Source organism: Pseudonaja textilis, chromosome 8 (assembly GCF_049901715.1).
Source record: "Pseudonaja textilis isolate UNSWEBS1 chromosome 8, rPseTex1.2, whole genome shotgun sequence".
In the NCBI taxonomy this organism is placed as follows: domain Eukaryota; kingdom Metazoa; phylum Chordata; class Lepidosauria; order Squamata; family Elapidae; genus Pseudonaja; species Pseudonaja textilis.
This window is the reverse complement of record NC_141997.1, coordinates 17,619,762-17,632,371: the sequence shown is the minus strand read 5'-3', so window position 1 is coordinate 17,632,371 and position 12,610 is coordinate 17,619,762. Positions and strand designations below refer to the sequence as shown.

The window sequence follows — 12,610 nt, the reverse complement described above, 5'->3', positions numbered from 1 at the left end:
TCTAAGTTTTGATCAGGGGAGGAAAAAGCCAGAGGAAGACAGATCTGCAAATACCTATTAGCCTCAGTGTGGTTTGCATTAATGCCAACATGCCAGAATTGAGAAGAAGATTCAAGGTATTTGCACCATGTTGTAAAGTTAACATGTTAAGCATGACCAATAAAAAACGTGCTTGTGGGACAGTTCCAAGACTTGGTCCTGCAGGATTCTCATTGGTTATAGTCTGCAGAGGAACAGGCTGGATCCCTAGGTGAAAAGTGGGGAAAAAACCAAGATATTTATTAGTTTAAATAAATGACCTAAAGAACACTTCTGTCAAAAGTTTTTTACTGTTATTTTGCCTGAATTTGCTTTTCTGGTTGTAGACAATACACTAGAAACTACAAACACACACACATACAGATATAAGATTCCTCTAATAACTTCTATCTCAATAGACAATGCAGACATAAATAATATTACAGCCCATGAGTCCACAGTACTCAAACATACCAAGCAAATTCTCAAGCAAGGAATCAGATAATTAAGACTTCAGGATATATCGGTTTAGACCTTCTATTTCTGTTTATTTAATGAAATGGTCTAGATAACTCAAAAGCATCTGGGAAAGGCAACATAGATACAAATCTATATGACTCCCTCCCTCTCCATGTCTGTTATATTATTGCATGAGAAGGAAGCTATCAGATATCCTACAAGACATAACTAGCAACTATACTTCAAAATGTAAATTACACTTTACACTATCATACAAATTCCTGCAAGTAACACCAATGAGTGTTAATAAATAAAAACACAGAGTAAATACCTGGAAGGACTCACCTAGTTCTTTAAATCTGCTATTAGCATCAAGCAAAATGTTTCTAACATTTTGAACAGCCCACGAATACAACTTTCCAAAGGTAACTTCTAGAAGTGTGCGGTTAAAGGGTGGAATCAGATCAACGTCCCTTAAGCAGTCTGTTAAAGGCTCTCTTTGTGGATTAAAAAAAAAAAAATTCAGGATTTTGAAAATATAAAGTATTGCAAACGGAGCATATGCTGCACTAGCAAACCTAACGTAGCTATACTGTTTTGTTTTGTTTTCAAAAGGCTTCACATTACTGACGCACTTTATATTAGATCTAGGAAAGGTAGGTACTCCATGATACTTCAGTGCTGCTCTAGGATTATGAATTATGTTTTCTTCATTTAGCACAAGTCTGTTATACTGTACAGGTACTCCTCAACTTACAACAGTTTGTTTAGTGACTGCTTGAAGTTACAACGGCACTGAAAGTGACTTGAGGGTCATGTGACCATCTTCTGCTCCCTTCTGATGAACAAAGTCAATGGGGAAGCCAGATTCATTTAACAACCATGTTACTAATTTAACAAATGACAATTGCAGTTATTCATTCAACATACGTGGGCTCAATTGTGGTCATAAGTGGAGGACTACCTGTATTACCCAAGTCCCTAGCCCACTTCTGACTCAGTTCTAAAATCTTTAGTCTTGATTTTATGTTTCACATGGACAACACTACAAAATGCTCAATGGAACTGAAAGAAAAGAGCTAAGGGGAAGATTACCCTATATTAATTCCTTCTGGAATAAGTCTTTGCCATCCACAGAACATAGCATATTGCACAGAAGGCAGCAAGAAACTCTTGGTGGCCAATTTTAGAATTGTATCAATCCCATCTAATCGAACTTCAGCTCGCTCTAGCTGCAAAACAGAGATAAAGCATCACCGCTTTGTAAGTTTCTTACGCAATAAATTCTCAGCCACAATAAAGAAAATAGAGTTTACCTGCTTTAATAAGCACTTCCTCATTTTTTCTACATCAACAGGTTCCTCTTTCAGAGCAAATTCAACTATGGTGTTGAGTAAAGCAGACTGGGGATATAACCCTTGGACGTTTTGCTTCAGCCACTTGTATTTGTGAACACCTGTGACTGTATTTATCAGCGGCTGCCATTTATCCTAAGAAGTTAAATGTGCATTAATATGAATCAATAACTGAGGTCTCAGGCTGAAAACAATGTTAATAACCCAACTAACACATTGAGATATTGAATCTTACAACTTTATGCTCCAAGGGCAAAGAAAAACGTTACAGATACATTTGATGATGAACACAGTAATACACAAAAACACCACAGTGTTGCATCTAAAAATAACCCCCCAAAAGGGAATTGAATATAAAAATTCTATAGTTATCAAAAGGAAGGCTATTAAAGACAACAAATATTTTACGTTGTCAGCTAGGCAAGGACTTTTTTTTGATTACTATAATCAACTATAGGGCTATATAACTCATGCAAAGTAGGTGGGGGCTATAGGTGAGTGGAAGTTGGGCTTCCTTTTGGAATGAATGGGGTTTTTCTTTTTCATCATTTTTTAAACTGCAAAATTTATTTGAGGGCCTACGCTAGATTTCCCATCTCATAATAGAAATTAGTTTTTGACAACAGCAGTGAGAGAGAGATCTGAAATACACACATTTAGAGTTGTGGATACCCATCCTGATGTAAGTTATGGAAAGTAATATTTGATAAGGATATTCTGTGTATAGTTTAAATGCATAACTTCCATTTCCTCTCAGAGTGCCTTCCACAGCTTGTGCACGTAAACATACATAAAAATATGCCAATTAATCAGGTTCTTTAAGAGAGACTATAAAAATCTCCCCACAATCTATACTTACTTACTTACTTGTTTATTGAATTTACTTGCCATCTTACTGCATGCATCCTTTTTTATATCTACCTTAGGTGATTTGATGGACAAAGGCCTTTTATCAGTTGTCACTGGACTATGAGATATTACACATGACCCTCCCAAATCACTTTCTTCATTTCCAATTTTGGATTCTTCCACATCAGAAGTTTCAGATTTTTTAGGAGCTAACAGAAAAAAAGATGCTTTAAGAAAAACCCAGAAATGTAAAACATAACAATTGAAATAATCTGTATTTCCCAAGAAGCAAAAGTTAAAAGTTTTGTCTAGAAAAAAAAAATCACTGCTGAAGTGAATAACAGTTGTATGTGGCAGAGGATCATATTCCTCAACCTGTTCTTGCTAATTGCATTATCTTTTGAATTTACAACATGGAACACATTAGGAACTGGACATACAAGCAATGATGTGTCATGCCGTTTTTTTCCCATTTAAGTAGGTATAAAAGACTTACTTAGGAAAAACCCAACATTCGTTGTATTCTACTACATATCAACAAATAAGAATCACATCTTCTCCAGTACACCCTCTGTAAATCATATTTAAGCCATTGTTTTACCTTTCTTTTTTCTCTTTTCTCTAATTATCTTCTGGACTACCCTTCTCCATTGGGGCAAAGAACTAAGACTTTTAAGTTTGGACATGATGGAGAGATCATTGCACACTGCTGGGCGCAATTCATTGAAGAGAAATCTCAAGCGTTCAATAACAGGAGCACAGACTTCTTTGTAAGATCTTCCTTGTTCTTGATGGGTCTTAAAATAATAATGCACGTGAATCAGTCCATAACTTAATCAGCAACAGCAGTTATTAGTATTAAGGAAGGATGCTGCCGACTCCATACTTACTTTGATCAATGAACATTTTGCTTGATAGACAACACGACAAACATCTGCTACAGATTTTGGAAGTATTCGGTGTTTCACTTGATCAACTCCAAGCATAACAGGATGAACAAGAGAAAGTGCTACATGGCCTTTAGAAAAGCATAAGCAAAAAAATATAATAGGAAATGAAATTCTACAATAAAATAATAAGACAATGAGTTCTTTCTTCCTGATACTCTGATCTGAAATGGCCGGGAATTTTCTTTTTGAACTGTTCTGGTAGAACATAAAAGACAACTATTTCCCCTACTCCACAGCCACAGTCTCCTGCCCCACTTGCCCAACCAAAAATTTATTATTTTCCCAGTGCAGAAAAAAAGTTAAGAGCGTTAACAATTTAGTTAAGGAAGTTTAATAGGATTAGGTAGAAAAGTTATCCAACTTTTAAGAAGAAAAGTTATCCAAGTTATGTGCTAGATCAGGGGTCCCCAGACCCTGGGCTACAGCCTGTTTGGAACTGGACGATGGAAGTGGTGAGCAAGCGCGCATGTGCGAAGCTGCATTTGTGAAAACGGTGCCTGCATGCAAGGAAAACCATCCCTTCTCCCACTCCTCCAATGCCCTTACCAGTCTGCCAATCTGCAAGGCTGGAGACCACCGTACTAAACTAAACACCTGTCAATTTTGGTTTCCCCATAGCAAACTATGTGATCAGATAAGCATCTCCATCCTTCTTAGTACCTTTCTGCAAGAAAGGTAAGCATTTTTTCTCTGGAATTCTAAGTCCGCCCAACCCAAACAATACAACTCAACAATTTGGAAGCATGTTGACTAAATCTATACTGGGAAGAAACAAAGATTGTTGCATTCTGCTCCCCAAGACAGAGGATCTGAAACATTTAAGAATCTGTCTATTCTGTCTCAGTTTATTTTGAAGGCCGGAATGCCAAAAGGCTGTATTATCATAGTAACCCCAATTTTCCTATACAATCTTATATTCCAAATGGCACCTAGAATAATAAGCAGCATTTTAACTGCTATATGATAACATACAGCACTATGCCCATGCCATGCTATAGTAATGTAACTCTAATAAGTTTTTAACACCTTACAACTGATTGCATTTCATTATTGTCTCCTTTCTCTCAGTGCCCTATAATTTTTATAGTGCTACTCTGAGATAACTGTATACCAAATATAGATACCTAAATCCTCATGCTTGAGAAGGCAACATAACAACAGACGTCCTACTTCTTCTACTGGGTGCTCAGGAGGGAATGTAATTGGTGTTGTCAAATGACACTGTTTGCAGTATCTCTCGACTTGACATAAGAAATCCTAGATAAAAAAAAATACACTTAGTAGGGTTTATGACATTGTAGCAATCAAACAAATGCAATTCAATGAAATCAAACAACTGAAAAAAGCATATGAGAATATCACATACTGGCACATTATATATTGGAATCTCAAGATTCTCCTACAGTCTCTTTTCTTACATATAGACGGAACCATATTCTCCTAAGTTAGAATAATAACTATAACAATAAATTATTATTTTAAGTAAAGTTTGTTCTCCTGCACAAGTTGAGGTAGAGTATTTGTATTAATTATTTGGCTGATTGGCCAGTTGCTTTAATGTGGTACTGGGATTTTCACTGGTGGAAAATTTAGCCTGATTTAGAACATAACATTTGATATTTGGTGTTTATTTTCAAAATCTGATTTGTATTTAATTTTTTTTCACTATGCTATTTGTTTTTGAGTTTCTTCTGAAATTTGCATTGTAGTTCTGAATTTCTGCTGATATTTGTGCAGGCTCAAACATGTGATGTTATAAAGCTCAAAAGCCTTGTACAAAAGTTTTTTTTAAGTTATTTTTCTTTTAGCAGCATCGGGTTGTCTTTAAAAATTTTTAAAAAATGTTTTTTTGTGATGGACCACACTTGTGACACCCACAAGCAAAATCCATTCATTAGAGCAATTATGGCCTTGAGAGGAAAAAGTCACCACCTCCCATGTTATAAGAACCCATTTATTTTCACTAATAGGTGTTTGGACCAGTAAGCTCTTACTTGCAACCCTAAATAATATACAGTAATTCCAAAACACTGTTTAAAACCTGGGATATCAAACACTTTGTTATAACAATGGAACAGTCCATCGATTTATAAACATCAACATTTAAATTAGCAATTTCAGTGCCTGGAGTAGCCCATCTTTATTCTTAAGACAAAGTATTCTTACCTTCACAGTGTGATCCTGAATATTGTTGTCTGCGATGGCTTGCAGGAAAGGCTGTGAGTGGTCAGTCAAAGTGAGTCGATGGGAATACATCTTTGACTTGTTTGGTGTGGTGTTGCCAGGAGAGCTACAGTGGTCTTCATCCTTTTCTTCATTGTAACTATAATGTATCTGACTAGTTTGCAAGCCTCCAGAAAAAATAGAGGACTTCAACCACTCTATAAGAAAATACATTTAAACATTCTATTTTATCATACTATTTCTTTAGCTTTGTTAAGTAATTATTTAAAAATAAATTTAAAAGAAAATTATTTCTAAGTTTCTTTGATGGTTGCGCACTATCCAGGGTTGTTGGAAATCAGGAGGCATACAAGTTTAATAAATTGTTCTTGTTTTTGTTATTGCCGAATTTTAAGGAATAGGTTTTTTGGACAGTTTCTTGAGAAATGCAGGGACTTTATGTCATCCATTTTTTGCCTATATAATTCTAGTATTAACATAAACTTTCTAATACCAAAGCAACACTATTGGTCTGCCTAGTTCCATAAAATTTATTGAACAGGAGATATTTCCCATAATCTGAGACACTTCATTTGTTAATTTTAAACAATTTCGTTTATTTAAATTAGAAATGCCAAGGAGTAAAACTGGCTTTTAAAAAACAAAAACAAATAATGCAGCATATCATAAGAGAGCTATGTATTTCTTGAATCTAAAATTAGCTCTTACTTTTAACAAGTTCACTGTATTATAGAACATGGACTAACCCTTACATACATTTACATTTAAAATAAAACTGTAAAAATTCTTACTGGCACATTCAATCTCCACTGGAGAAAGTGGTGTACTCATTGCTAGATAGGAAGCATGTAGACCAAGAAGGAGGCCTAAATTTCTTTCCGTGTCTATGAGAGGAGATGAGAGGCTGCCAGTATCTGGTGTTGTGATCACTTCCTGATCAGGCTACAGAAAGAGAAAATAAAAAAAACCAGAAGCCAATCCATGATGAATAAACTGTGATTAAACAGTGATGATCACACTTTGTCAATGACTTTAATTTAGCATTCAGTTATAAACCTATAGCAATATAGAGCTATAGCATATTGGAGACACAGGGAAAAATTATCAGAGGAAGAACTATATAGAAAGAGCAAGAACAACAATAAATTCAGAAAACCACTATTTCTGTTTCTTTACTCATTTTTGTTTTGTCAACTGCACTGAAAGAACAACAGGTCAAAAAGTTTACATATATATTGCATATGTAATCTGTGTAATTGGATTTTTCAGTGTGAAGTTATTATTTAAATTTGCACAGAAATCAAACTTAATTTGTAATGGAAAGCTGATTTTAAATCTACATTGTAGAAATGTTAAGAATACAACAAAGTTTAGCTTTTAAAACATTAAGTAATTCAAAAAGGGTAACAATTGTTCCAGGATTTGAGTTTATTTAAATTCAGTTTGAGTTTATTTAAATTCAATGCATCTGAATCATATTTGGTATGAAAGCCATTCCATATATGGCTTTCATAATCCAAGCAGTTATTTTTGCTCTGAAACTATAATAATGATAAATTATAATTCAAACATAGATAATCTTCTATGTACGATTGATCACTTAGTGATATTTAAAATTACAACAGACTGCCTCCCCGCTTCTCAAAAGCTCCATTTAACAATCCACATGTCCATATAATCATGAGTCCTGGTAGTGGTTAAAGTTTAGTATTGCAATATGGAAATAATGCTGATACTATAAACTATCCAAATAGCGTAGTGAAGCACTATCTGGCAGTACATAAGCCTAAGTACTGTTGCTATAATGGTGCTGTCAGGTTTCCAAGTGATGAAATCCATTTAAAAAGGAAAGAGCAAAGTCCAGCTTCCAAAACAATTTCTTTTATTTAGGAAAGCATCAAATTGACAAAGTCTGTTGTAATTCTGGATCTGACACAATCCGGAATTTCCCCACAATATTAGAAGTTAGAACCAACCCCCCAAAGTCACATTCTCCAATATAAGTAATTCAACATTGCCTCATGCCATAAATCTCTATACCTCATGGGCCTCAGCATGGTCAGCTCATGTTCCCATGGGAAGAAGAATCACATAGCCTAAACAAGTCTCTCTCTCTCCACTCCTCCCTCCTTAGGAATGTGGCAAGCCCAAAACCCCTCCCCCATAACGACCAAAGAGAGAGTAAGAAAAAGAATATATACTAAGCCTAACTAAAATGGCTACACATATGTCAATTTCGGGCTTGACAGCTGCAACATGAAGAGCAGGGATGGGTGTCATTAAGTGAGGCCGTCTCCTTTAATAGTCATTGCCACTTGCAGCTATAATGAGCAGGCTCCATTATGGTCGTAACTCAAGGATATTTTGTACCAATACAAGGCATTTTTAGAGGAAAATAGAAAGATGAGCTGTCAAAGAAGTCATTGTCCTTATGAACCTAAGAGGAAATTAGATTAATTCATGAGTCGTAATTCTTCAGTGTGATGTGAAAATGCAGATACGTGCCATACTTGTTATGGCATAGGATTCACTAAAACAATTTTTTATCTTACTTGGCTCAACTTTGAGATAATTTAAGGGTGTTACCTCCATATATTGGCCAACACAGAAAGCATGCATTGACTCTTTTGTATCCTCAAACTGCAAAGCTGCCTCCAAAGCAACAACTGGATCTTCGCCTGAAAACTGGGCTAAAGAAAACAGAAAGCAATCGGTTTAGAAAGCACAGCAATTGAACTTGATATTGAGTTTGATATTTGCTTTGATAAAGTAGTCGAATCTCACCAAGTATACCACTCCCTGTTAATGACTGGGTTTGGAAATCTTTTATGTCATACACTTTGCCATCAATCACTGTCCAAAAGCCACCATCTTTATTGTGGTTTTCCAAGTCAGCTTTTCGTATAAGTGTTACTTCCTCATTATTTCTGCAATTCTGCCCTGTGAAGAATGTACCTAAGAAATGAGGAAAATTTTAAAATGTTTTTAAAATGTTAACTGTGGTTTGTAACTAACTCTCCAACTTAAAAGAGTAAAACCAAAGAAGTAGGAAAGCATAACTTCATCATGTATTCCCCTATAAATATATTTTGTGGCATACTTTTTCTAAAATAGTAGATTTGAAAGAGCCATTTAGGCCAACTTCCTGTTTAATTCAGGAATCCAAATTGTAAAAGCATCCAAAGTCTCTGCTTAATGACAGAAGACGAACGAGAGCTAGCTTTCTCATTAGGAAGTAGAGTGTTTAATAATTCAATCTGAATTGGACTTGAGACTATTATACCATGCTCTGCATTCTGAGATAAAAATTAATAGATACAGCATTCCTGCAGGAAGCTATCACATCTCCCACTCATCTTTTTCCTTAGCTAAACATACCCTACATTCTTTATCTTTTTACAAGATCTAATTAACAATCCGCAGAACCAACGATAGTGCTCATAAAGCGGATTGCTAACTCGAAATGGAGAAGAAACATCTAAACCTATGCGAAGAATATGTTAAAAACATTTTAAATATTTTAAAAGAGCATACCCATTATTCCAGGCCAAGCTAAGTCTTCATTGTCATCTCTCTCTTTGCCAGGAGCTAAGTGGCTAAATCTGTCCAGATGTTCTAATAAGCCAGCTAATAAAGGAATTGCTCCAGCTTCCTGAATAAGTCCAGGATTTTTACTGAGAAGGAGTACTACAGATACCACTAACTCTGGAAGGAGTACACCTAAGGAGAACAAAGTTTGTAGTAAAAAGCTAGAATAATATATTTTGTGCATCCTCCCAACACATTTCAAATGGACTCGAATCCAGGCTTGCAAATCAGCAAAATGATGAATTAGGCCGTTTTTGCCCACTCCCATTACACAGATGATTTTCAATAATAGCTCTTCAATTTTTTTTTAAAAAAAGGCACTCCCCCTTTCTTGGCACAATCCACATTTATGGATCTAAATGTATGCAACTAGACCTATGTCCATTAGGTTTCTATGTTTTACTTATCGTTACAAGTGAAAAAATAGAATTAAAACAATGCATCAGTACCTGTTAAATCCCCATCTACAATACGAGATACTTCTGCAAAATGTCTATGGCTAATAGAAGCAATGCTAGTTGCTACAGGCAAAATATCTCCAATGTGTGTACACAAAAGGGCTGTGTATTTCTTTAGCAGAGAACCAACTCCTAGAAGCTCAGGACCTGTTAAGAAATGGAAGTATCACATTCTGTTCATCATCATAGTATTTAATCTTAGCAAAATTTAGAGGAAGCTCATGTGAAATGGCTGTCTAATTCAATAGCAAGCGTTTCAACTTCTTCCCTCAAGATGCTAGGGCATTGCATGCCAAAACAAATAGATACAAGGACAGGTTCCCCTCCCCCGTGCCATCTTTCTGCTAAACAACTAATTCCTACAACACTGTCAAACTACTTAGTAGGGCTGTATTACTATTATTATTCTCATCATTCCTATTACCTATTTCTTTATCTTATGACTATATCTTTGTTGCTTGTATCTTACAATTTATATTGTTTTATTTACTATCCTAGTATTATTTATGTTGATTATTTAGTATCCTATGATCTTATGATTTCTGATAAATGTATCTTATGAGAGCTTATGCACTGGAGACAAATTCCTTGTTTGTCCAATAAAGAACACTTGGCCAATAAAAAAAAATTATTTTATAAAATTTCAACACTATATTTTTTTTGTCATACTTACTGTATGTATTAGAGATCTGTCCAAAATGATCTCCTGGGTATAACTTACTAACAAGCAAGCGCTGAAAACGCAGCAGTAAGTCCAAAGAAGCAGACCTTTCTTTATTATGTTCATGGTCTAAACAAGAAGAAATGGGACGAGCCACATCTTTCAATTTAGCAATAGTTTGTGAAGCAATGTTCCTGATGGGAATAATATTTTTAAAAAGGCTTTTAAAAAATGAGCAAAAAAGATCACTAGCCAATCATACATTAATATTTTGCTGATTTTTCTTAAGACTATATTTGTCATCATAGTCCCAAATCTGTAATTACATCTTTCTCATCCTTCCACCCAGTGTTTTGTTTTTATGAAACATAAGTGTCAACATAATAAACCACTGATAAACAAGTATTGTTTTCAAACATTGTGCAATATACCTCTTACTTTTGATCATTATTGTAATCTATAAATCAAATAAATAAAAACTTGAAATTTTATAAAATACCACCTTAAGAATATTACATATGAAGAATATTTTTCGTATTAAACTTCAGTATATTAACCTAGTCTGCAGTGTCAAACATTGCTTAAATAATCAATGGGGAAAATCTACTTAACAGATATAAATGTTTCACTAACTGCATAAGCAACAGAAAACAATTTAACAAACACACAATCACAAAGATCCTTCTTTGGACAACAGCAAATCATCCATCCTGGAGAACAACAACAAGCATCTGCATGGTTGATGGATGCTGTGGCCCAGCACCAGAAATCATAAAGTAGAGAAAAGCCTGCTAAAGGGTAACTTTTAAAACATTTTTAACACAAAGAATTGAAAAGGCATTGTGTTTCTTATTTCAAGGCCCTGAAATTTACTTGTAAGCCTAGGGGTAGGGGTAATATGTAGTTTAAGAACCTCTGACCTAAGGGCTTGGCTGTGACCTATATCTTTAAAACAAAACAAAAAGAAAGAAAGAAAGTTAAAACCCCTGATCATACCACAATCTGATATCAAAAATCCTGTTTTAAAAGCGTAAGAAGATTGTCCAGATTTGCACAAGTTTACAGCTCAAAATGGCAAGCTTACCAGAAGTACCCTTAATCAGGACACTCATAAAATGATTTTAGCGTCGTCTTTATTCTCAACACAGTATGCTTCTTAGACAGTAGATAAAAATGAGAAGAAATCAAAAATTAAAAAATGAAGAGGAGCAATAATTCTAAGACAACTCTGTTATCAAACCAGAATACCTCAATAGTTGCTGGATTAACTGAACCAAGGGCAAGCTTTGTTTTCCTGCAGATTCATAAATCCCAGTATTAATGAGGTCTTTATCTAGTGGTGTTTTGTTCCTGTGAAGTGTTGATGCATTTGCTTCCTGCTCATCAATTTCTTTTTCTTTCTGGGCTTCTTTTTTTGCCTCAATATCCTACAAAGCAAAAGATTTAAGTGAAAGCACTGAACATTTTCATTCTTATGTCCATTAAATAAGAGATGGAGTGCCACAACACTTAATGATTTATTGACTTTCCAGCTTCCTGTCTCTTAGATGAATCTGCCACTTTACCACTCCTTAAAGCCCATATGGCTGTGAGAGATAAAGCATAACAAAAGGGAATCTATACAAAGTTTAGAAAAAAAACCAAACTTTCCAATTACATCTAACTTCTTACAACTGCACAGACCCATCAGTGTAATTTAATTAATAATAAATAAAAAATCTGCCATTGCCTTTATTCAGGATTATGTTTTGCTTCGTCTACACTATAATCCTAATATTTCCTGATGGCATCCCTGTTACACCCAAACAGGCTTGATCTTGCTTAGCTTTCCAAAATTAATCATGTTGACTACATGCAACCATCAAGATATCAAATAAGCCGCTATGTTCCTAGAAAAATTCTTATTCAAGTTAGAGAAATGTAGTTATTGAGTCACGTGTCACAGAGTTAGTTAAAATTACTAGTACACTCTAAAATAAAATGGCTCTCTTGTGTAGGCAGAAACTTATTTTTACTGCACATCCTAAACTCCGCCTACTCCCCTACAAACACTGTTACCACATTAGATTAATGGATTTTGCTGGTGAA

At 34.9% G+C, this 12,610-nt stretch overlaps 1 protein-coding gene across 3 annotated transcripts in view; it reads right to left on the bottom strand.

Annotated features, from left to right (window-relative positions):
* The window catches only part of HERC2 (HECT and RLD domain containing E3 ubiquitin protein ligase 2), a 94,948-nt gene that overhangs the window by 63,708 nt on the left and 18,630 nt on the right, over positions 1-12,610 (bottom strand). For all 3 annotated transcript variants that reach the window (XM_087938435.1, XM_087938437.1, XM_087938436.1), the window contains exons 18-33: positions 11,771-11,949; positions 10,535-10,716; positions 9,853-10,008; positions 9,350-9,535; positions 8,600-8,770; positions 8,402-8,505; positions 6,607-6,757; positions 5,798-6,012; positions 4,756-4,888; positions 3,572-3,699; positions 3,283-3,478; positions 2,754-2,890; positions 1,794-1,967; positions 1,573-1,709; positions 827-974; positions 55-250 (exon numbers count right to left, since the gene is read on the bottom strand). In XM_087938435.1, coding sequence (XP_087794561.1) covers positions 55-250; positions 827-974; positions 1,573-1,709; positions 1,794-1,967; positions 2,754-2,890; positions 3,283-3,478; positions 3,572-3,699; positions 4,756-4,888; positions 5,798-6,012; positions 6,607-6,757; positions 8,402-8,505; positions 8,600-8,770; positions 9,350-9,535; positions 9,853-10,008; positions 10,535-10,716; positions 11,771-11,949 — 2,593 coding nt within the window. The remainder of the gene's footprint in view (positions 1-54; positions 251-826; positions 975-1,572; positions 1,710-1,793; positions 1,968-2,753; positions 2,891-3,282; positions 3,479-3,571; positions 3,700-4,755; positions 4,889-5,797; positions 6,013-6,606; positions 6,758-8,401; positions 8,506-8,599; positions 8,771-9,349; positions 9,536-9,852; positions 10,009-10,534; positions 10,717-11,770; positions 11,950-12,610) is intronic.